This window comes from Corvus moneduloides, chromosome 3 (assembly GCF_009650955.1).
Source record: "Corvus moneduloides isolate bCorMon1 chromosome 3, bCorMon1.pri, whole genome shotgun sequence".
Lineage (NCBI taxonomy): Eukaryota > Metazoa > Chordata > Aves > Passeriformes > Corvidae > Corvus > Corvus moneduloides.
In genome coordinates, this window is record NC_045478.1 from 69,631,596 (window position 1) to 69,656,321 (window position 24,726).

The following is a 24,726-nucleotide window of genomic DNA, read 5'->3' on the forward strand; positions in this document are numbered from 1 at the left end:
TCTTGTCATTAGGTCATCTTGTTGTGTACCTCGAGATAGTGCTGGAGCTACTTACAGAGTTGGTTTTATTTTTTAAGCTCACAAGAATTTCTGAATAGTGTGATAGCAAAGGATAAAAGTTTACCATACCCAGCTCACAGGTTTGCTGGATTATTTAAAAAAACATAAATCATCTATTTTAGTTACATTTTAAGAAATACTTAGCTGCACTACTAAATATAACAAGACAGTCTAGAGAGGCTAAAACTAGACAGTAAATACCACAAAGCCAAAAGGCTCATTGTTCTCTTTCAGAGTTTTTTTTTCATCCCTCCATGTTCCCTCCAGAAAGTGAGTGCAGTCATCCTTTTCCTTTGTGCTCAGATCTTTTTAAGGGTTAGTGCTGTTTCAACAGTAATAGGTTGTTGCATTTCCCTCCTCTTAACTTTTTTTTTAAGAAAAGGAAGTGATCATTTCTCGTATTTATTCTTCCTTCCTTCTATAAAACTTGCTTTCTTACTGGTTCTTAAGGTCTATTGCTACATAAATGTGGATCAAAACTATTCTATTTACATTATTGGCTGCCTACTGTTGTCAGGGTTAGACTTCTTATGGGAGATTATGTAAAATGTACTGATTATACTGTATTGCTAAGCATGCTGTAGACATTTATTTTCTTAGTGACAAGAGCTTATTAAAATGCATCTTTCTCTTTACTAGTAGAGTCTGCACTCTCAAACTTGTTGATTCCTTGCTTTATTTGGTATAATGTTGGTATATAAAAACAAATTTTCAGTATTTATGCAAAATTTCTTTTACAATATCATTTGTTACTAAATAGAAATTTATTTGACAGAATGAGCAAGACTATTTCACTTGGACACTAGGAGACATCACGTGAGGCATGTAGGTTTCTGGGCTACATGTGTAGATGTGATATTGGTACACAGAATCTAACAAATTCTGTAGTGATTCTACAATACCTGGGGAACAATATTAAATTGAAATTAATAGAAGACTGGATATATGTAAACTACAGATTAATTTTGGCATAAATGCCAAAATTAATCTGTAGTTTACATATATCCAGTCTTCTATTAATTTAAATTGGATAAATTATTATCAGAGACTCTAGGCTGATGTAGTATAGCCGTTTTCGTCTGTTGTTTAAGCTCTGGATTCTCTCAATCAGTTTGCTGGAACTTGTCTTGTCTCTTTGTATAACTTCATGAAATGTGAAAACCTGATCTGTGTATAGTCAGTTTGAGCAAAGCTTGCTTGGATCTGTCTTGAGATGTGCTCTTCACCCAGTGATTACTGCTTAAGCTTTCAGTGCTGGTTACAATTCTCTACTGCTCACACCACCAGGTTTCCTCACAGAGGAAATCCCTAGGTCCCTGAAGAGCTGGAGTGAGTGTAAGCCCTGCTTACAGACAGAATCACTGCTGAGGGTATCCACTCAAAAGATGATATTGTGGAGCCCATTAGCTTTCACTTATACAGCACCTGCTTTTCTAGTTTACCCAGAGTAATGCCTTTATAACAAAATCTACCTTTTCAGTAATACTGAAGTTCCATGTTTCTTGCAGTTAATAGTTCCTTTTGCACGTTCTGGGTAGTAGAGAAATACTTTGAGGTTTCATTGTTTACTGATATTTTCATGCTATAACTAAAATGCCCTTGCATATCACCTAATGGTTTTGAAATGTCTCCAAGTACTAACAGAGATGCTGGAAACAGAAATGGCACCAATCTTTTCCTGCTAGTTCATATTTTTGCCTTATTTTTATTCTTTGCATCATTTACTTTCCTCTTGCCTTAAGGCAGCAACTAGATTTTATTTATTTAGCTGTTTTCTGCAGATTTCATGTTGCATGGTGTAATCGTTCCATTCCTAATTTTGAGAGTATAGAGATGATTTTGTATTTATGGAAAGATTTACTAGTAGATTCCTACGCTTTCCTGAACTTCAAAGCTGCCATTGCTATATTAGAGCATCCAGGCCAATACTTTCCTTTCATCATCATCATTTCAAAAAAGGCTTATTACTTCAATTCTTGTTTTATGGAAGTTTTGAGCCAATGCTTGCCTCTTGTGCGCATCCACATAGACATCCCAAAACGATATGCAATACTTGAACTTAATAATCTCATCCCATGGTTTTTTGTATGGACAGTATGTTTTTTCCCAATAGTGAAAAGTTTTGGTTAGAAAAGCTTAAATAAGTGCTTTCAGTTATTATCTTCATGCTACCTTTCATGGAAAAACACATCAATACTATGCTGAAGAGGATGGATTCCCCCCCTTCCCCCTAAACATGTCATTACAGTGAAGTATTTTTGATGGATAAGGTGTATCTGGAAGTACTACTTACATACAGAAAACTTGCCATGGGTAAATTCGGACATAATAAGATAGGTATTATTGAATTAGTAACTTCTCTAATTGGCTTCTGCTGTTTAATGTCACTGAGGAAGGTATAAGAATCAAATGATAAGAAGATACATGACTTGAGCTGTTCTGCTTTTTCTTGCATAGGCTATCCACTCCGTGGCTTGGCATCATGAAGGAAAACAATTCATTTGTAGTCACTCAGATGGTACCTTGACCATATGGAATGTAAAATCTCCTACCAAACCATTCCAGACAATCACTCCACATGGTAAGATGAAAATGGATACTCACTGCACTTGACAGCTCTTAAAACATAGAGAACTTGTTTTTAATAGAAATGTGGTTTGCAAAAAAAACCAAGTATTAAAAGTGCACTTTCAGTGCAGTAAAAAACTTTGTCATACCAGTTTCTCATAGATTTCACTTGAAAAAGAAAAATCTTTATGAAGTAAGAAGCCAAATTAGCGCAGCTTTCTCTAAATCTGTAAACTTTAAGCTTGCCTTTCACACGATGGCACTGATCTCAAAGTTAACTAATGCATATTTTGTAGGGCTTGCTTTTCTCTTGACATTACAATCCCATGTATTGTTTAAAATGCATATAAGCAAGCACTTGTTTATGTATAAATGTGTAGGTTACCACATAAATTCTCAGAAAGGTTTGTAACAGAGGAAGACAAGCATCTGATAAGATGCTCCCACTTCTGAGAGGTCTTGCATTAATGTTAATCTAGGAAATTAACATTACATGTTGTTCTTCTGTGAAATATGCTGCTGCTCTTCGAATAAGTTCTGCACCAATGCCAGGCTTACGTGGTGTTCATGTCTCTATGTCATGTCTTAGCAACTTACTTTAGGTCCTTAAATGAGGATGTATCAGTGAGGATAATTGAACAGTTGAGGGAGAGCGGGCTTTTCATGCTCAATTGAAGTCTCAGCCCTGAAGGATAATAGTCAGGATAAACCTCACTTTATTTGTAAGCTGACCAATTTTAATTGCAAAAGGGTAGACACAACATAAATTTTAAATCTCCTAGTGCTGCTTAAAACAGCACTTTAGGGGAGGATTATATGTTTGAAAACAAATATTCTACAGCAGTTGGGTTTAGAGTTGTTTTTTTCCTAAACATTCTAAGCTGGTGTGTGGAGAGCTTTAACAAATTTTTAATTATATTATTCCAAGGCATACTCTATAACTGTCAAAGTTGTTGAATATATGTTTGCGTGAATGTTGTACTTCACAAGGTGCACACAGTGAATTTCATTACTTGCCATAATGTTATGGAACTGCAAGATTAACACAGGAAAATCATTTACTTTAGGAAAGCAGCTGAAGGATGGAAAGAAGCCAGAACCCTGCAAACCTATCCTTAAGGTGGAATATAAAACAACTAGAGCTGGGTAAGACTAGTTTTGGATGCAACATGAACTTATGTAATAGTGCAACGTTCTGGGAATAGACTTTGTTTCCCGGTTGTTGGGACACATATTGTGATGGTACAGCTTTGTTTTAGTTTTGATAAATCAGAGGTTGATGAATAAACTACAAAAACTTGTATGAATGAATTACTGTATACAAACCAAAGATGCTGCTAATGCATTATCTACATGCTTCTTTCATGCTACTAAAAGTTGTGTGCATTTTTGCTCAATTTTTTGAGAGTTCTAAAGAAAAAAAAGGCTGATAAAGCATAGAAGACACCAAAACACAGACGTGATAAATTGAACTTTGACAAATAGTAGCCCAAATCGAATATTCTAAATTTTGAATACGTTCCTCCCCCCTAAAATGTTATTAACAGAAGTTTTTCTAGTAGAGCACAGTCATTTATGCAGTGAAATGTGCCTAATTATGCACATTGAGAATGTAACAAAGTAGTAATTGCAACAAGAGGCTCAGATGGAATTACAGTATCTAGAGTATCATGTTTTGTTACCAAGACTGCAATTAGGACTGATGGATTTCATGAACTGTGTGGAATTTCTTTTATTTGAGGTTCTAAAGTGATTTAAAGTGTTTGAGTAAAAAGTGCAATATAAAGATAAAATAGTCATGGAAATCTGTTCAGCTATTTGCAAAAGCTGATATTTTTTTTCTTTTTTTTTTAATTTTTTGTTTTGTTTGTTTTCTTTTTTATTTGGGGGGGTTTGTGTACCATTTTCATTTGCTTTCCAGGCATTCAAATCTGTAGAAGATGGTTACTTAAATGATGCAATATAGTATGTGTTGATATACTCATAATATCACTGGTTTTAGGTATTTTTATTTTTTTGCTAAAAGTGAGGTAAGTAGAAACTTAAAACTGTGGCTAGTTCCCAGTTTTATAAAAAGCTATCATCATCTGAAAAGCCATGTTTTACTTGCAGAAGTGTACATCTGTCTGCATAATCCTTTCTCTGAAAGGATTACTGAAATATCAAAAGCGGATCTAAAGAGAGATAATCAAAAAATCTCAGCTTCAGCAAGTTACAATTTCTGCAATCAAAAGCCTTCAATTCTGAAGGAGAAGATTAGTTTGGAGCTTGTTCTGTGGCATTATAGTATTACAATGTGAAAACTAGTTGATTTTTCACACAGTTTAAAGAGGAGCTTCTTTTAGTGTAATTTCTAAGAATTCTTGGGGGTTTGGGAAGGCTACTTTTTCCTAGTGTTGGGCTTTTTTTGTTTTTTCTGTTGCACCTCTCATTTTCTGCTGTTTATCCAAACTGAGTATTTTGATACATTTTAATTTACTGCTCTCTCTAATGTTTTCTATCTTCAGTGCACCATTAAATCTACAATTATTGATAACTCTTCCTGAATCTTGAAATTAAGAGAGGTGAAAAAACTCCACGACAAATAAAGCCCCACCAGTCTGCACTGTGGTGGTGAAGCAGTGCACTGGAAATCTCCATTCATTTACTGCCATGGGTACTTCAGTTTACACTTCAATTTTCAGTTTCATTTGTAATCTTAAAAGAATTTCAAGGCAAGACAGAGCTACCTTTCAATACCTAAAATGTTGTTAGATTTTCTATTTACCATTTGGAATTGGCTAAGTAAGAACAAGATAAGATTTTAACTTTTATCTAAAGTGCTGTCATTTCTTATTCATGGTTTAATTTCTATAGCACAGAGAGTAATTTCTGGACAGGACAAAATTTTTCAGGCTACTGAAGCAATGTAAGAAATAAATAAACTTTTTTCTGTAGCAGTTCACTATAGCAGTTCTTCAAAAACAGATTTAAAAAAAACCAGAGGAAAATAAAACAAAGCAAAAAAGCTGATATTGGAGGGATACTATTTAATGCATACTTAAATTATATTTCAAGTCTTTATTATGAAAAAATGTTCACTATTACCATACTTTATTTTGAACATCTCTCTATCATCTTTTTTTTGTTTCTCCGTTATCTATGTAGCATGCACAAAAATCTAGGTTTGTTTCAGTATCTCCTCCAGTGGAAAACATTTCATTCATATGATCTTAACTGTTTTTTTCACTGCTTCTAATTCTAATAATCTGTTTTTGGAGAAAAGGGGTTCAGAACCACCCAAAAGGAAGGAACATAACTGATGGCAACCTATATTAAGGGCTACAGACACTATTATTTTTACTGTTAAAGCTCTTATTAATTCTTTCTCACTTTTTTTTTCTGCATTATGTTTTCCATATTGTAAAACTAGGGTCAGGACAACAGGAGGACATGAGGCCTTTTCTGGGTTTTATGGGCTACCTATTTATTTTTCTAACTTTGTGGGGGTTTCTGTTGTTTGTTGGTTTGGTTTTTAAGTTTACCGCAAATAGTGCAAAAAGTGAAGTATCCAGAGCCCAAGTAATTTACCCTACAACGAGGGTATGTCTGTAGCTTTATTTCTGGGAGAATATATATGGAAAGGTTACTATTGATTAATAAGCGGTGAAAAAGGTACATGCTTGGTATATTCCTTGTGCAAACTGGCATGATTTTGCAATCCCAGAGCATAATGTCATTGTACTGCAGCCATTTTTCATCTAAAATACTCTTTTTGTGAAGCACTGCATTTCAAAGGTAGCTTACTTTTTGATCTTTCTGAAATAGTTCCCATGTTGCCTGTTATGCATACTTTTTCTGCCTAAAGTGAATCCAGAAATTGAGCTTCCTAATGCCACTCCCTTCCCCTCCAGATTCAGTCCGTCCTGACGCCACTTTCCACCCCTGCAGGTTCAGTACCTTACAGTGTTTACTCTGGTTGATATTAGGATTATGGTAAAATTGCTCTTGTCTAATAGAAATTAGAGCTCAAAAGTCTCCATGTAAAACAAAATCCAGAAGGGTTTTGTCTTGGTAGCTGATGCAGGTGTCATTGACTGACTGAGCAGTGCCTCTTAGCAAGATGGTTGTGTGTAATTGGGACCCAGAGGTTACATTAGTGATGGTGTCTCCCACTAAGTAAAAGTTTTTGATCTGTTCATTTAGTTTGAATAGTACTATTTTCTTGTGTGAGCTTGTTGGTTTAAAACCACACTTCTCAAAATGAATTTGTAGTTTTATCTTCACTACGACTTCAAGACTTCCAGAATTAAGGTAAACTACTTCTTGATGTCTTTTCCATCTTTATACTAGGATTAACTTCTCAACAGATTTACTCATGGTTTGAAAAATAAGCCAGATGGTACCAATGACCTGATTTCTGTATATACCATTCTCTCACACATCTGGATTGCCAGAAGCTAGCTCACATTTGACAGTTTACTTCTAAAATTGACCAGAAACATCCTCCTGGGTTGTGAGCTACTCAACTCTCAATTGTATTATGTTTTCATATGTTGCAAGACCTAATCCTGTGTTTTCTGAATATTTTTTCAATGACCCTTTGCCCCCTTTTATAGTGAATTTCCCATAGTATTGTCCAAGTGATTTTACATATTTAACTGATGAGGAAATTCATGTAAGGGGCTTACTTGCAAACCTGCTGAAGCAGAACTGTTTCAAAGAATCTCTGTATGAGCAGCTGCTAAAAATGCTACATAGCAATTCTCTAAGATCTGAACCCTGTTTTTTTTAAATGTCTTCCGTTGTTTCAGGTAGGTAAAATGTAATTCCCAAAGTTGAATCAGTCTCATCTATTATGTAAAATATAAATCTTTTAAATTACTTATTTCTAATAACGTTGATGTCCACTAACCTTTTAATATGTATCACAGTGGAAGGATAACACTTCAATTAGAAAATTCACAGCCTCATTCATGGTAAATCCATGGTTTCATGAAAATATGAAAAATTCATACACAAACTTGTAGTGGTCTTTCTGTCAGACTCAAGTCAGCTTTAATCTTTGATTCATTTGTGGAAAATCTGTGTGACAGATCAGTGTGCTCTATTCTTAGCTCTTCCATTCCTTGCCTCTAAAGGATACAGCCTCCAGCAAGCCTGCCCAAAGCAGTTTGATTACCTTGAGAAATAAAGCCAGGAGAAACCGACATACAATTGTCACTGTGACATATGAAAATTAAAAACTGAAATGTGTTACTTTGTTATTGTCAGTTGATCTCAGTGAATCTGCAAATCTGGTAATTACTGCAAATTGTCCTGGCAGCATTATTGTTTAAAAAAACCTGATGATTTCTGTGGACAAAAAAATACTGCAATAAATCATTCCTATGCAATGAAACCACACCAGTATTTTTCTCTTCACCGACATCCTGAAAAATGTCAGACTAAATTTGAGTGTGTAACTTTCTGGAAATTACTTCATGAACCTGACCATAAAAGACTGTGTGACGTTTCAATACAAAGAGCTAAGATTAAATGAAGACTCGGAGAAAACTTAATCCTTTTCTAGAAATACACTCTGGGCTGCTGTGGGATGCAGGATATTGAATTTGATGGAGCCATGGCTTGATTTATGGCCATTTCTTTGAGGTCTCTTCCTCAGCCAGCCGTACTCTTTGAGCCTATCAAATCTTCAGTCACAGGTCTTCCTGGAAGATCAAGCAGGTTGTGAAATAATTGTAGAAGCTGGAAGCTTATCTCAGTCTGTTTTGTCTTCAATGCTACAAACATGGAGTACATTTCAGCCAAGTCTTAAACTCAGGAATTGCAGCATGTGCAGAAACCAAACCCTTAATATACAGTTTTCAAGAATTAAGGTATATCTAGTCTCACATTTGTGTTTCAAGTGCCAACTAGTGAAAGCCATTTAGACAGTGTGGAAAAGATGGTATTATAGGAAAGGATAAAAAAAAGGTTTCTTCAGCCTCCCTTTTTACAATATATCAGGGTGGGGTTTTTTTCCATAGGAAACTTTCTCCAGATACTGATATACTAGCTTCTTCAAAGGAAGATGCAAACGAAGGTTCGGATTTCCACTGAAAGTGAGCATAAAAGTAGATCAGAGGCAACTGATAGATGTGTCAAGTGCCTATTTTTCCTTCAGAAATATAATGTGAAATTTCAGGCAATAGTCAGTAATGAGTAACATTTATTTTTTGAGCTGTATACTTACAGTCAGTCTACTCTTTAAAAAGGATTATATCCTATTTCAAACATAAGCAATATTAAAATGAGTGACTCTTGAAAATCAGGAAATAAGAAAATACCTAGTAAAATGCATGCATTTACTTCATCTTGTTTTTCAATAAATGAAATGGTAAACTGTACATGATGTGCATATTGGAAATATATGGATGTATTTAAAAGTATGTTTCTGCAAAGGCTTTTTAAAAAAAATTCAAGGGAAGCCTCTAATCTCTTCTCACGACTAGAAGAAATATCTTTGCTTTGCTCTACTCAGCTATTTGATTTTGCACTGGGAGCAGTGTATGACAAAGTAGTTTCTTGACTTTTGTGCACGGTGGTAGGGGGGAAAATTAATAAAATGTCTAGAGTAAATGTGTGATGCTACTTAAAAGGTTTTATGTCTCTGAAGCTTATCAAACAATTGGTTGCATCTCCAAGGCAGTCATATTACTGTACAGCAAGTAAATGGGACTATTTCTTCCAGATTCTGCTGGACTGTTTTATGTTATGGATAAATGGAACTGTTGGCAAATCTGAATCTGCAGTTCCATAGAAAAGAAACAACTCTAAAGTTGTACAAATTTTTTTTTAAAAATCCCATCTTGCCAAGCAGTTACAAAGATTGGTTAAATAAACAAAAAGTTTGGAGGCGATGTCTGACTTAAACAAGAGTTAGAATAAGATTTGAAATACATACCCAAGCTGTATATTTCATGGAGAGCTGGTTTACATTTTTTTTTACTCCCTCTCTGCTTAATGATATCTCATTGAACTTTATCAAAAGGTTGCAAAACCTGCCCAGTCTCTTTTATCCTGACTTGATCCTAAATGCCTCTGCTTTATTCCAGGGAGCCTTTCATCATTCTCTCAGGAGGCTTGTCATATGACACTGTAGGAAGAAGACCCTGTTTAACAGTCATGCATGGGAAAAGTACTGCTGTGCTAGAAATGGATTATTCTATTGTTGACTTTCTAACCCTGTGTGAAACACCATATCCTAATGGTAGGCTCTGTAAAGATTTTTCTCAGTACCTTGTCTTATCATCTCTGGATTTTTATCCCATCAGAATATTCTTTACTATTGTCTTTCTGTTTTATCTCTGGGGATCAGACTGCAGCGGCAACATCTGTTATCCCTATTGTATGAAGTGTGGTTCACTTGCCAAAACCATAATAGAATAGTTTATAATAAGCCTATTTTGCTTCTAGAAAAAAAGCCAATTACTCATAGCATGTTTTTTCTTTTTAATCCCAAAAGCATGTGCAGACAAAAAGCATTACAACTTTAAGCTGTAGTTACTGGAGCAGATGTGTTCATCTATGTATATTTGAGCACATAAGACCTTTCCAGTCAATGCTAAACCATGAGGAGCAGTTCTGTATTATTTTTAACTTTTAGTGGCTTTATTCATTGCAATATTTACATGGATTTCATCAATAATCTATACTCTCCCCTCTGCAGCAGGGGATTTCTTATCATAGTTCAGGTAGTTATCTCACATGAATAGTATTATGTTGCTGATGATTCCAATGGTTTTGGCGGTCAACTTGCATCAGAGTATATAAAACTGCTTAGCTTGGAATTTGAGGTCTGGCTGAAAGAGGGCAATATAAGATTTGGAAACTTTTTCAGGTTTCTTATTTTACTGTCAAGTCAGCTCTCTTTTGAGCCATTTTGTAAGCAATTAAAACTTAAACCCTACTGAGTATGAGGAAAAGCAGTTTAGGGGTGGGAGGATGTTATGATTCAGAAATTGGCTCTGTCTCTCATATAACCTGCTTATACAAGTTACTCTGCATGTTCCTTTTTCTGCTATTTGAGCTGTTGAGAATTTTGAATAAAAGAACATGATTTTTCCCAACTTAACTTGGAGTATTCAGTAGTCTGCGGTTATAAAATATCTTCAAAAACTGTAGCCCATCTGAGTGGCTTTCTAATCTCTTGCCAGAGTGCAAGGACTGATTCCATTCTTGAGGCATACATGCCTGAGCTCCATTTACCAACAGGTAACTTTTTGTTGTTGTTTTCAGACTTTCAGGAACCATATGCTGTAGTTGTTCTCCTAGAAAAGGACTTAGTACTGATTGACCTTGCACAAAATGGGTAAGAATCTTCTGTAGTCCTTTTTAATCATTGGCTGCGGTGATCAGCCTATTGTTCTACTTTATAGTGTTTTAGTCTAACATAATACCTCAGAGCATAAAATTTTGAATATTAAATTTAAAATTTCTTCAGCTGAACTGACAATCTTGTTATATCAACTTTTTTCAAGTTAATGTGTAGTAGATGAGTAGAATATCATGTGACTTTTTCCAGGTTTTATTGACTGACCAAAATGATTCATAGATCACTTCTGCTTTTTAAGTATCCCAGTTTATTTTGAAGTTGATTCCTTAATGTTATGAGGGGAGTTTGAAGTTTTGGGGAGCTTGCAGTTTTGAGGAAGGCAGCAGGGAGAAGAACTGATCAGATAAGCCAGGTAATTTGGCTGTTGTCATCACTTAAATACTTGCTGATATTACTGCCAGATAAATTGCTACCTTTAAGCATAAAGTGACTCCATACTGATGCAATAATATCATATATATAAAATTTGAATGATAACATCTGCTGTCTGGTTTATATCTGTGGGAAGAGGCTGCTCAAGAGGAGTATCCTATTGCAGTATTCACTAATAATACCTGATGAAAACATTGAGTCTCTTGTTTCTTTCTCCGTGGAACAGTCCATACACTGTTACTTGTGGTGATTAAAATTCTAGATGCTACATATTTTTTTGTGAAGAGTTTTAACATTTGTATAGGCAGTATCAACTAACTGTTAAGGGATAAGGAGCAGAGGAACTAGGTAAGACCTTGGTACTGTTCCTGATTAAAAATCTCCAATGGTCAATGAAGAAAAATCCTTGTGAAAAACATCCTTCTAGGGCAAAATGAAAGCCTGGAATTATTTGTCCTCAAAGTCAGTGATAACACCTTAGACAATGAAGATTCTATGAGATTTCAAAAAAGATCAAGTTTTGTCCAAATATCTCTGCAGCTACTGAGCAATTTCATTTAGCTTTTCCCAATGTTATATGGCCATATGCTGTATCCAAAACTGGTTTCTGATATACCAATAGCGTTAAGCTTCCAACCTTCATATTTAGTTTGCAGTGCCTGAAACTTTAAGTTATGTTAAAGCTTATTCTATTTCATACTAAAAAATCTTCAGCAGTTATGTTTTTAGTAGACTTACAATGGTCTTTGTTATGATTGACTTGCAAACTATTAATTGTTTCACACCTGAAAAAGAAACAAAATTAATACCAAAAAAGTCTACAGGCTTTCTTTTACCTTGTGTTCTCACAGGGATTTGTCATATTTTGTCAAAGTTAAGCCTCTTCTGCGTGTAATTTTTAAAATATCTTTGTAGCTTTCCATATAACCCTGTATAAAGTTCCTGATATGCAGAATATTTTAAGCTGTTGTTGCTAATTTTTTCCTTTAGATGGGTTGAGAAGCTGTGTCTTTTCACCTCTCAAAAAAGGGGAGGTAAAAAGTGCAAAACAACATATAGCATGCATTTCTCTGGAGATACATGTTCTTTGAACACAGATACATTTCCCTCTGTTAGTATTATTGACCTTTTCCTCGTTAAGCCTCTGTCACTTTTCTGATGGAGGTAGTGGTGGGGACCATATGTGTGTATGTTCTTCTAATTGGTGACTGAGTGTTGCTGTCTGTAATTTTCAGAAAGTGATCTTAGAGTTGCAAGTAGATTATGCAAAGTGCTGGATGATTTTCTGTTTTAGTACAGTGTGCTAATACAAAGCAAGATGGGAGTCTTCCTGTCTTTATCCCTGGAAGAATAGGCTGAAGAGTTAGAAATAAATTCATAGCTCCATGTTACTACAACTGGGTCTTCCACAGGCCACTAAATTAGTATGCTCTTAAAAATATGAAATCCAGGGAATAGTAGTAGTGTTCTAGAAGTACTCTAAAAACTGTACAAACTTCAGATTCCGTCTAGAGTACTGCACTATCTTTATAGTGCACTAGATGAGCAGTAAAGTTGTGTAGTATATTTGTTCGTAGTCTATTTTGATATGCATTTATTTTTCTCTGTCCAAAAAGAATGCCAGTTTAGTCCTTAGTATTTTACTTGTGTTCTGCACTTCCAAAAAAAGTTTTCCCTGGATTAACAGTTATTATCTTTCTTCCTTTAAAGGTATCCTATATTTGAGAATCCCTATCCTTTGACTATACATGAGTCTCCGGTTACCTGCTGTGAATATTTTGCTGATTGTCCTGTGGATCTCATACCTGCCCTCTATTCAGTTGGTGCTCGTCAGAAACGTCAGGGTTACAGTAAGAAGGTACAACATCTACTACACGTTTTTATTTTAAAATACTGAGAATCAGAAGCTCTAAATAACATGAGTGGCCGTACTAAGACCAAAGCTTCACCTGACTCATCCTGCCTTTGACAGTGGCTAATAGCAGGGGAGGATCTGCAGTAACTGTAGTAATTTGCCTTACCTTTGCACTGTATGATATTTTCTTCCTCAGTATATTTGTTAATCTTCCAGGAATGGCCTATTAGTGGAGGCAACTGGGGTTTGATCACTCAGAGCTATCCAGAGATAATTATTACAGGGTAAGTGATACCATAGTCTACTGATAACTTTCTTAGCTGATTAAGCAGAAGTGAGAATTGTTTGTTTCTCTTTTGGAACATTGTTTTGCATGAGTGGTTTGAGTGATTCATGAAATTATGATCACCAGACATGTCCTTGGCATAATCTCCTTGAAGTGCTACTGAGAAAGTAAAGCAGAATGTGGAAGGGAAGGTAGAAACAAAATGATAGCAGATGTTTTACAGGTATTATTATTATGATGTGATATTGTGATTACCTGTGCTTGCTATCAAAATATCTTGGATCAAAGTTACCTTTTATTCTTTAATTTTTGCAAAATAGCTGAGTACTGTTTTAAATAAGCACGGTAAGTCCATTGAGTAGTTACTGAGTTCAGTTCTCAAAGGGAAGCCAACTTTTTATCTCGAAAAGGACGAGCAAATACTTAAATCTGATCATTTTGAGACTGATCTTTCTAATACAACTGTAAGGAACATAAGTGAAATTTAATTTATAACTGTACAGTGCATCACTGAAAGTGAGAGCCCTTTTAAAGTGTTTTTAGAACAGTCCATTAGCCATAATCAGGATTACTGTCACCTTGTACTACACATTGCAGAGACTTTGAGACAGTCCTGAAAAAATATAGTCATCTGATTCTCAAAATCAAGGCTAAATAAACAAGTTAGGTGACTCATTAACAGTGGGATACTGTATATTTAGGCATCTTCTTTATAAGTGTTGCTCCTAATATAGGGCATCTTTTAAGAAACAGTGCACAGTAAGGTATGCTTCAGTATTTAAAATGGCAAATTAACTTAGTACAGTGGGATCATCAGGGAGTTAGGCTCCAAATGTTTTTCTAGTCTCTTCTGTCCAAAGTATTTGGAGCACATATTGGTAAAATACTGGCTTTTAATAAATTGTGAAAATCAAGTGTCACTAAGAATACTAATAAAAATAGAATGTTAACTGTATACTTTCCCATCAGTAACAGAGGTCTAGCACTCCAACTAATCATTTTATCATCTCGGGTTTTTTTTAATGTTTCATAGGCATGCTGATGGATCAATCAAGTTTTGGGATGCGTCAGCAAGTAAGTGTTTTCAGTTGAGATTTTTCCTGTGCTGTTTTAGATTTTTCATCTTTAGTTAAAGGGTCAGTTACATCTGATGGTCTACACAGCTCACAGTGAAAAATGCAGCAAGAATTCAAAGTAGAAATCATTGCACTAAGTTAGATGTTTGGTCTAGTTTGAACTAACCCTACTCTTGGTACTTAAAAGCTGTTTAAAGTAATCTTGGAATCATCATCAGTTGTCTCGAAAACTTGCAGAAAACTGGTGAGATTCCAAAAGGCTGAGGCGTGTATGGTTGTGGGAGGGAACAGATGTAATGTATATGTTTAAAAACTGGGAGGAGGACTATTTGGAGTGTTAGAGATCTTTAATTTCGGTTTGGAGTGGGAGTGGAACCTGGGAGAGAGGAGGGGGGAAGCCAAACCTGATTGAATGTGTGCTTAAAAATTCTATTCAGTATAGATCTGTCAAAAGGAGATTCTGTTAAAGACACTAAGTTTCTTTCTAAAACAGATAAATAAACCTATTAAGGGAGAAATTGGAAGTATCCTCTGTATTGATTTAAAAACTTTTGAGTCTTTCTAATAGGACAGTCTTACAGATGAACTAGGGAAATGTGGTTCAGGTAAAACTACTGAAATGTGGAAGTGGAGAAAGGATGCTGTAATTTAAGTTTTCCTAATGTTGTGATTAGTATTTATAGCAGTGATTTGGGTCATTGTCTAGAAAATATGCCTGTGAAGTTTGAAATCAGCATGAAGACAGTTGAAAGAAAATGTATCACAGAATTAAAATTACAGTTAAGAAAGATACAATTCAAGAATTAGCTATGTCAATATATTAGTTATATGTTTAGATCAAAACTAATTTTTCTCTTTTGCTTTGTTCCTAGTAACATTGCAAGTACTCTATAAACTAAAAACAGCCAAAGTATTTGAAAAATCACGGAATAAAGATGACAGGCCAAACACAGATATAGTAGATGAAGATCCATATGCTATTCAGATCATCTCATGGTGTCCAGAAAGTAGAATGCTGTGCATAGCTGGAGTTTCTGCACATGTCATTATTTACAGGTTCAGCAAGCAGGAAGTGACAACAGAAGTCATTCCGGTAAAGAGTTATGACCATTTTTTTACTTCATAGAATTTAGCTATGAGACTGTTCTAGCAATTTACTGGTTTTTTGTCTTTGATTATATTAGTGAAATGGACAAAAATAATTGACTCACAACAAAGAGATGTGGGTTTTTGGAGAAAAAGTAATTAATTATGAAATCCGACAAAAGTAAATATTGCACACTGAGACAGAGGTTTCAGTGACTTTTTGAGGTTTTGCAGCCAATAATCATTCTTTGGTCTGTCTATCAAAACAAATAGTAGATCAAAACTTGGCTGTATCAAAGGTAAAATTATAACGGAAGTGAATGAGGTATGGAGTTGACGAATTTCAAAACTTTTAGGGTGTTGATTCCTTGAGTCCTCATAATTACCATCTGTCCTGTCAAAACTTCTGCAGTATGCAGAGCTAGAATAGTACAAATGTGCCAAACATGCCCTGAAATCTGTTAAGGACTTTGCTGTGTCACTGTTTTATTCTGTATAAGATACAACAATTCTCTTACAAGGGTTTGAGAAGTCTTCTGTTAAATCAGACACACACATGCAAATTTATGTATTTGAATGTATGAAGTAAAACCTAACTTGAAGCCATTTAATTATAAAGTATTGCATGTTCTAAGTAAAGTGTTAATTGTAATGTAGTTGGGTTTTTTTCTCTCACCTCCTTCCTCCAACACACACACACACACATACCCCTCCATCCCCTCCCTATTCTGCTACCTTATGATAAGTCTTTGTTTAAGGATGTGAGGTGTAAGTCTTTTTCTTCTGTTTTTTTTTATGTACAAGTACATTCCCTTCTGAGGGAATAGTTTTTCCTGTCCATTTTTTATGAATCAGCCCCAATCAAGCTAGTCTTCAGAACTCTGCAATATTTTAAAAAAATACTATATAGTCCTTTGTTACATAGTTCTATAGTCCGTGAGTTAAGTTCTATTTTGCAAATGATAATAAAACAGTGGAAAAATTCATTTACTCTGCACTGCAGTTAATTCTGTTACAAATAATGGAGAAGGAAATCAAAAGTAATGATTAACTTACAGTTCTTTACAATGTATGATCTAGTTCGACACAACATCAAACATTGAGCTAAGTGCCATGTGCACAGTATTGCATCAGTAAAAGTGTAGCTGTCTGTGTGGCTTTAGCTCTGTTTTACTATTCCTGAATTGCATAAACATAGTCATCTTCCTAACTGTGAATGTGTCTCAGCAGAATGATAATTAAAAGGGTCCAGTACTTAATTTCTTTCAATATTAAGAAGCAAGCTTTTAACAACTGGGAAATATGTCAGACATTCAAGTTCTGGCAATCTTCAGATATTCAGGCTGTGATAGTATGACTGTATTTCTGAAAACTACGTGTGTCTTTAAGTTACACCGTTTATTAAATGGTTATCTTTTATAAGACAGAAAAGTCCTGGATGTCACTTTTATCACTACTGTCTTAATTTGCACTTCATTTATTTCATATTCAGTGTTTTGAAAGGCAGACTTTACTGATAATTTTTTTACATTAATTAACCAGATGCTGGAAGTACGTCTTCTATATGAAATAAATGATGTTGAAACTCCAGATGGTGAGCAGGTGCCACCTGTACCAACTCCAGGCACAGGTTCCAATCCTCAATCCATTGTTCCCCAGTCTCATCCATCTACTAGTAGCAGTTCGTCTGATGGACTTCGTGATAATGTCCCATGTTTAAAGTAAGTGTATTCTGTTATGCTTTCATTGAGTATGAAAAGTTGCAAGAATATGTGATTAGAATATATGTACTTTGGTATCGTTACAGATGTGTCATTGCTGGTGAAAATGTTTTATATTGTGCAGCAAAGTTTTCCAAGTATCTGAAAGCTGAGCTCTGCTTTAAGAAATAAATATTTCAGTCTTAATTTTTTAAACTTCTTAAGCTGATTTTTTAAAAATTTTAAAATCCTTGCCTTGTTTAAAATCCTTACCTGGTTTTAGGAGAATTTGGCATAGATGTTAGTATAGCTATAGATGATTGTGCTTTAGAGCAAACAGTTTTCAATAGCAGCAATTCAGTCGCTTTGATATCTTATTGTCCTTGAAATGAATAGGAAAATTGATGTTTTGTGCTCCCTCTTACTTTAGTCCAAGTATGTCTGAATATGTTTCGTCTGTTAGTTTTGCAGAGCCTTAGTTGTAGAACCAAATCAAAAGTGAAAATTCTTACAAATAGCTAGCTGAGTGCTAACTCTTTGGGCTTATAAATATATTTATTTTTTGAAAACTCTCCAAGGGAACAACTTCATCTTTTGGAAACAGAATTAATTAAATGTCCCTTTGTCATGGATATTCACTGTACATGATGCCTAATAGTGCTCGCAGTATATATCTTTGAAAAGTTTTTTGATCTCTTTAAATTGGGAGGTTTTTCTGCAGCTTCTTTGTGTGAGCTTTTATCCATTTAAAGAAATTAAAGTTAAAAGAGGTCTATCTTTTTTTACTCTCCTACAAGAGTGTGTTATGTGACTTCTGAGCCATCACTTTTTCTAACAGCATGTAAGAAATATGTAATAGATATCCCAGAGATATAAAGTTAAGTATATACTTTGTTTTCTGAAGTTTAAGGTCCCAACTTGAATTTTAATTCTTTGAGTGTATCCATCCAGAAAATAACTAATCCTGTTAGGGTTGCTTTATTTGGGTTAGAGTTCCCAAACTGTATTGATTGTAATGAGTTGGAGAGGTGTATTTTTGAAAGAAACTCATCTTAATAGAAAAATTGGAAAATTCTGAACTTACGTAAAATATTGTCAAACCAAAATATCCATTAGTGAGAATAAATGGGTAAAATAAGAGGAATTCAGGAAACAGGAACTTGTTCTACATAACTTTTTTTGCGTAAAAAAATGCAGGACCTAATCCTTCCTGCAGGACGTGCGTAAATTTGTTTGTCAGCATGCAAACAAAATCTTTACAGGAGTTTCAATTCCCCCAGTCCCAGGTTCATTGCATACAACTGGTCTACCATTACAATAATTTCCTGGTTTTTGTTTTGGTTTTGCCATATTACCATCTTTTTATTTGCCTTTTTCTCAATACATTGTGCTTCTGTTTCCCTTTTTATTGTACTTATTCCACATACGCCTCTCACTCCCATTCTCTAAATCAGAGGTCTTTTGGAAACTCTGAAAAAAATGGGAAACACCTTCTTTTTAGACACTGACTGAACACCTGTATCTATTCAAGGAAGTACAGCATGATAGCACCGTTATGCATTGTTCTGAAGTTGGGAAAAATGAAACATTTGTGATCATTGTTCAATTAATTTTCAATTAGGTAGTGAATCAAAAGAAGTAAATTCCTAGTTTCAATGTGGTTTTTTCTTCTGGTTGCTTTTATTTGGTTTTGATCATAGTTTTTACAATTTTCCAACATTTTGAAGTCTAGCATGGTGTAGAATTTAATGAACTCTGATCCCATAAGGAGAAAATGGAGACAACGGAGAGGCCATGTTTTGTTTATTTTGCAGAGTTAAAAATTCTCCTCTCAAGCAGTCTCCAGGCTACCAAATCGAGCTCGTTATCCAGCTGGTGTGGGTGAGTGGAGAGCCTCCTCAACAGATAACCAGCTTAGCCGTCAACTCAGCGTATGGCCTGTAAGTATATTCTACACAGTTTTTTCATTATTCTGTCAAAGTGGTTTAAAATTGAGTCTGTGTGTGTGTTCACAGCAACATAGAGGTAATCAGTTTCTTGTGCTTATGAGAGAATTCCTTTTGGTCATGGCAGATACCGATGATGCTAAGAGCAGAAGCAAATCAGCATCATTCTTCCTCACCTGGCACTGTACAGCCAAGAATGTCATTTAAAGCTCTGTCAGATAGGGTGGCAAGTACAATGACAGTGGTCTGTTCTACTCAGTGCCATGTTTTTACAAGAGAACAATTAAACAATATTGCACTCTAAAATAGTAATTTATAAACACGTGCAATCTAGGATAATTCATAAAAATTAGGAAGTATTAAATGCTGAACTGCAAAAAATACTTACATGAAACATTACCAACATTTAATTAGCATTGTCTTTCACTTCTCTTTTTCCAGAGTAGTTTTTGGAAACTGTAATGGTATTGCCATGGTCGATTACCTCCAGAAGACAGTGCTCTTGAATCTAGGCACTATTGAACTGTATGGCTCCAATGATCCATATCGCAGGGAGCCACGATCTCCCCGAAAAACTCGGCAACCCTCTGGAGGTGAGTAACCCAAAACGTATTTTATGCTCAGAAGAAAGGCACAATTGGTCATCTATTCTGGTGTATATTCTTTGAATACAAACATGCTTTTCTTCACTGTGGTTTTCTCCTTTCTTCTTGATCTATTGCTAATGTCACGAATGCAGCTTTGTTAACTCATCTTTCCTTAAAAATTGTTGCTTAGAGGAATCTACTGATGTTTGATATCATTACTTATTTTTCTGTGTAATGTATGTTTTAAGAAAAAATATAAATTTACAATGGTTTTATGCAGTTTACAGCAATTTAACACAGCATGAAGAAGTATCCTGATATTTCTTATAAAGCTAGTACCCATATGACATGTTTGTATAAATCCATTAATGTTTCCAGATAGCCTGAGTGTTTGCTGAGATCTTTTGGCTTCCTGTTTTAAAATTTTACTAGAAATTTCCCTGATGAGCTAAATCATATTATGTTGTTAATACTGTTATGTTATGCTTTAGAGGAAACCTTTGATTTAAATGAACAAAATAAATTTCTACATACAAACTAGTAAAATAAATCTCTCTTTGAAAAAGAAAAAAAGGACTTAGATTTAAAACTATGCTGAAGAGTGTTCTTTTTCAGCTGAAAAGGAAAGTAGCTTTTCAATCAAAATGCAAAGCTTTTTGTTACCAAAAGGAAAATTTAGTATTCTAAAATTTTCTTCTCCCAAATGTGTCATGGATACTCCTAAGTTATTTCAGAAAACAGCTTCAGACATAATAATAATAATTATTATTATTATAATGTGTCATTGCTACCCTAGATGATTATTTTTCAATAGGAAATAAACTGTTCAAAATACTCCTTCCTCGTGATTGAGTGTTAATTCCTTTAAGAGATCCAGAATAAAGTCCTTATAAGTTCTTCGGGTAATATTTTATACAAATTGAAATGGATGTTCTAGGAGGTATTTTAGTAAATGGTTTGAAAAAGGTCCAGTTAATACCAGTCAGCTTGTTTCAACTGATGAAACGGATCTAAAAATCATTAATATAGAACAGAGCATACACAGTTGGTATCCTGTCAGATAAAGTACTTTCTTGTATGAAATAAACTTTGAGAGAAAGAAATAACTTTACTGTTTGGCTGTGTTAATTTGTCCTGGGAGTAAAGGGCTTAGATTGTGCCTCATGTGTTTAGATTACAAACTGCCTTTTGGAGCTTTAAACATCACTTGCCTTTGTTTTCCTAACTTTTGTTATTTTAATCCAATAAATTGGATCCACATAACTGTGTTTCAGCTGTGTCTCTAAGATGTTCATGATGAAAGTCCTTTTTGCTCATGAGTATAGCTTTTATACGAAGTCATACTTTTTTCATAACTTCTAACACTAACAATCTGCATGGCAAAAGCATTTTAATAACCTGGTTGTACAAGTTACTTGGCTGGCTTTTCTGTCTCAAATGTACTGTTAGTGTCTCCGTCTTTCCTTTTCTCATTGCTTCATGAAGGTATGCTGACTGTGGCTTCTTGCATGTGCGGCCTTTCTAACTTATATTCAGAGTCTGTGAAAAAGCTTCGCACCTCTTATATAAGTAAGTCATCTCATGGCATTCAAATATTTTTTCGACATCTGAAGTTGATTTTTTTGTTTTGTTCACTCACCGCAATTATTTTTCTTAGTCCTTTTTAAGTAATTATTGTATTTGTAGAAACTGATTTCAATCTGTCATGCATCCATTGTATTTCTTGTTTGTGATAACTTTAAAAGAAATTTAAAGGAAAAAAGCAACCATAATAGTCTCTGTATTTTGTGGTTTTAAATAAGTAAATCTCAAAATCAAAAGGAGATTCTATCTCAGAATTTACTGATGTTTATAGAGCTAAGAGCTTACTCACAAATTTAGTGTTGTTTTACTAGTAACTTTCCTTGCTTGGTTCCCATTCTGACAGAAAAAGCATCAGAACTCCACAGTTAGAGTATTAGTAGCAATGATAAGAATAAACATTGTGATTACACAGAGATTTTTCTTCTAAAAGTGAAAAGTTCTACAAAAATGTTGTTTGTAGGGTTTAACAGTGGAGGTGTTTGTGTACTGTACTGCTCTGTAAGCAGTTTTGAAGTTCAGGTATCTGTGTGAGGAAGGTAACCCATCACAACCATGAATTACCTGAGAGAGTCTGACTTACTACGTCATTCACAGCATCCAAGAACCTGGAGAGTGTAAAGCTTATTTTTTAAAAGCTTTGTTCCTTTTCTTAGGATGTCACTTTTCTCCAGCCCTCAGGCAGAGGTAGGTAATATCACCCCTTTTTTAAATGAAGTAGAGTAGATTAAGCTACTGAAAAAATGGAGTTTAAAAAAGAAACCAAACAAACTTGAAATTGTCTTAGTTCTTAGTCTTAGTTCTGCCGTTTCTTTTCCCCCAACAAGAAAAAGGAAATGCATCTCAGAGGACAGTCTCAATTGCCAAATACTGCTTTCTCTATAGTCTTTTCTCCTCTAGTGTCAAGGCAGAAAGGGAGCTAGGCATAAAAGAAATGCCCCCACCTTAACATGATACAGAACCGAAAAACAGGATCTGGCACTGATTGGTTATTGTTTTGAAGAAAAGAAAAAGATGGGTAGAAATCCCAAAACTAGTTTCAGAAACCAAATAAAGCTAAATTTACCTGGACTATTTTATTTAGGTATAAGTTTAAACAAGTTTTGGAGCCAAGAGTTAATTTCTTAATGGTGTAATTCTTTTTCTGTTTACCATCCTGACAATATCTTGGTTAACTTGGAGCTACAGTCATTTTAAAAACTGAAAATAATTTCTTTAGTTATGATTTAACATTTCTCATTATTTGTAGCTATTTCAGTATATGTGTTGCCCAGACTTCAATAATTACTTCATTAATTTTCCACAAATGATAAGTCTGTTACATTTAAGCACTACCCTTTGATTTATTTATAGGATTGGAACTATATGAGAATCAGAAAACTTGGATTTTGCATTCTCACTTTCTTGGACATTCCCTGTCTGCATTTAGGGTTCTCAAAAATGCAAGGAGCTTATGCTTCCTTGATTTTGCTTTGAAATATGTGCCTTCATTGAATCTTTATCTTGAAAACATTTCTATTTTAATACTTCAAAATTATTTTTTATATGAATAAGATATTTTCAATGGCTATACAACTAATAATCTTCAGGAAGTACTGGTACATAATATCAAAATCTTCCTAGAAAAAGTGCTTTTCTATCTAATGTGGTTGGTTTAGAAAATTCCTATTCTTTGAGACAACAACAGTGTATTTAAGGGGAAAAAAAAATCATACTAGCTTATACGTGCATTCAGGCAGCATGCAACAGAGCAGCATATTGCTATTGTATATTCAACCACTTCCAAAAAAGGCAGGAAGGATTGGTCCTTCCTTGTTAAAAACCCTGATATTCTGTATGTTTCAGCATAAAATGTCAATTCAATCAATCATGAGTATCTGCTAACATACTTAGGATTTAGTAAATGGTATGTCCTTAGTCAAACAATTGAAAATTTGCAAAGGCATCTTTTAAAAAATTTCATAGAGTAAGAGTTACGTATCTCCTAAAATATGAATGGAAATGCAAGATTTTTTTCCCTTCTCTTGTGTTGCAAGAATATGATGTATTTCTCTGTCATCTTATTTTTTCTACTCAGAAAAGAAATTCAGATTCCCGTCTTAAAGCAGCATCTATTTAGAGACAAGGCTCTCTACACTAGCTAGACTGTAAACTGTCATTTCAGGCTAGCTCTACAGATACAAGCTCCCAGTTGGGATCGTGTTTTGGAATTTATCAGTGATTCGTACCAGGTATACTACTCACATGTTTTGGGTGGCAATTTATAGTTTGTGAAGCATGCAGTATATGTGTTTTGTTAAGGCCTGCTAGACAGTGTCATCAGGTGCTTGTCAAGGTTAAAAACAAAATCAACTTTTGCCTTCAGACTCTAATAGTGAGGGGGAGGGTGTAGAAAATCAATTTGGCCATGTGCCCAAAGACATGAAATGTGTAAGTAAAAGCTTTATAGTGTGATGAAAACTATACACGGTGGAGGCTTACACTGTTAGGAGACCTTTGCTTGATATACTCTTTGCCAAGTAAGACAGGAGCCATTAAATCAGTACTGATAAAAAATTGAGACAGGTCATCACTTCATGATGAAACACCAAAACTTATATAGCTGTTATTTTTTTTCCTGCTTAGTTCCACAAGTTCTCAGAGGACATGAATCGTAACTCATTTTTTGCAAATTACTCTTGGTGAGAGTTACAAGATTTTATGTGACTTTTTGATTAGTGCAAATAGTACAACTCTTTAAAAGTCATTATTTCTTAGTTCTGCCAGAGGCAGTTTAGGTTTCTGACAAAACTGAAGCAGTTCTGACATGCATGTGACTTTTAAAAATTTTTATTTTACATCAAAAAGCTTTTTGACAGTAATTTATGAGTCATTCAAAAAGTGGGATTGAGTCAAACTGGAAGGAAATACTTGGAACTCTTCTGGAGTTGCTTGGTCATGCTCTTTTCTCCATCCCCTTTCATGAACTATTTAAATTTTTAACTTAAATGTCATGAGACTGACATCAGCCAAGGCTGAAACTGTATCAGAAAGTTTGATTGTTAGGTTTGGGATGGTGTTGGGTTGGTTTTTTTTTTGACCCTGTTTTTCAGGTTGTTTTTAATTCTAACTTTTACATCTTCATGTCAAGTTAGTTTTAGTTGTAATTTTTAATTGGGATGTTTTCCAGTCAAGTTGTAGGTTCTTCTGAGATACGTCTGCTTTTGCAAAACTGACAAAAGTCTCATGAAACTTTATACATCAGTTAATTTCA

At 34.6% G+C, this 24,726-nt stretch overlaps 1 protein-coding gene across 13 annotated transcripts in view; it reads left to right on the plus strand.

Annotated features, from left to right (window-relative positions):
- Positions 1–24,726, plus strand: part of STXBP5 (syntaxin binding protein 5) — a 107,490-nt gene that overhangs the window by 51,189 nt on the left and 31,575 nt on the right. For 7 of the 13 annotated variants that reach the window (XM_032102145.1, XM_032102147.1, XM_032102150.1 and 4 more), the window contains exons 8-19: positions 2,518–2,641; positions 3,696–3,774; positions 9,705–9,859; positions 10,888–10,960; positions 13,067–13,214; positions 13,428–13,495; positions 14,531–14,571; positions 15,446–15,666; positions 17,202–17,380; positions 19,174–19,299; positions 19,747–19,898; positions 21,378–21,461. In XM_032102145.1, coding sequence (XP_031958036.1) covers positions 2,518–2,641; positions 3,696–3,774; positions 9,705–9,859; positions 10,888–10,960; positions 13,067–13,214; positions 13,428–13,495; positions 14,531–14,571; positions 15,446–15,666; positions 17,202–17,380; positions 19,174–19,299; positions 19,747–19,898; positions 21,378–21,461 — 1,450 coding nt within the window. The remainder of the gene's footprint in view (positions 1–2,517; positions 2,642–3,695; positions 3,775–9,704; positions 9,860–10,887; positions 10,961–13,066; positions 13,215–13,427; positions 13,496–14,530; positions 14,572–15,445; positions 15,667–17,201; positions 17,381–19,173; positions 19,300–19,746; positions 19,899–21,377; positions 21,462–24,726) is intronic. The other 6 variants (XM_032102148.1, XM_032102154.1, XM_032102156.1 and 3 more) reach the window with 1 other exon arrangement.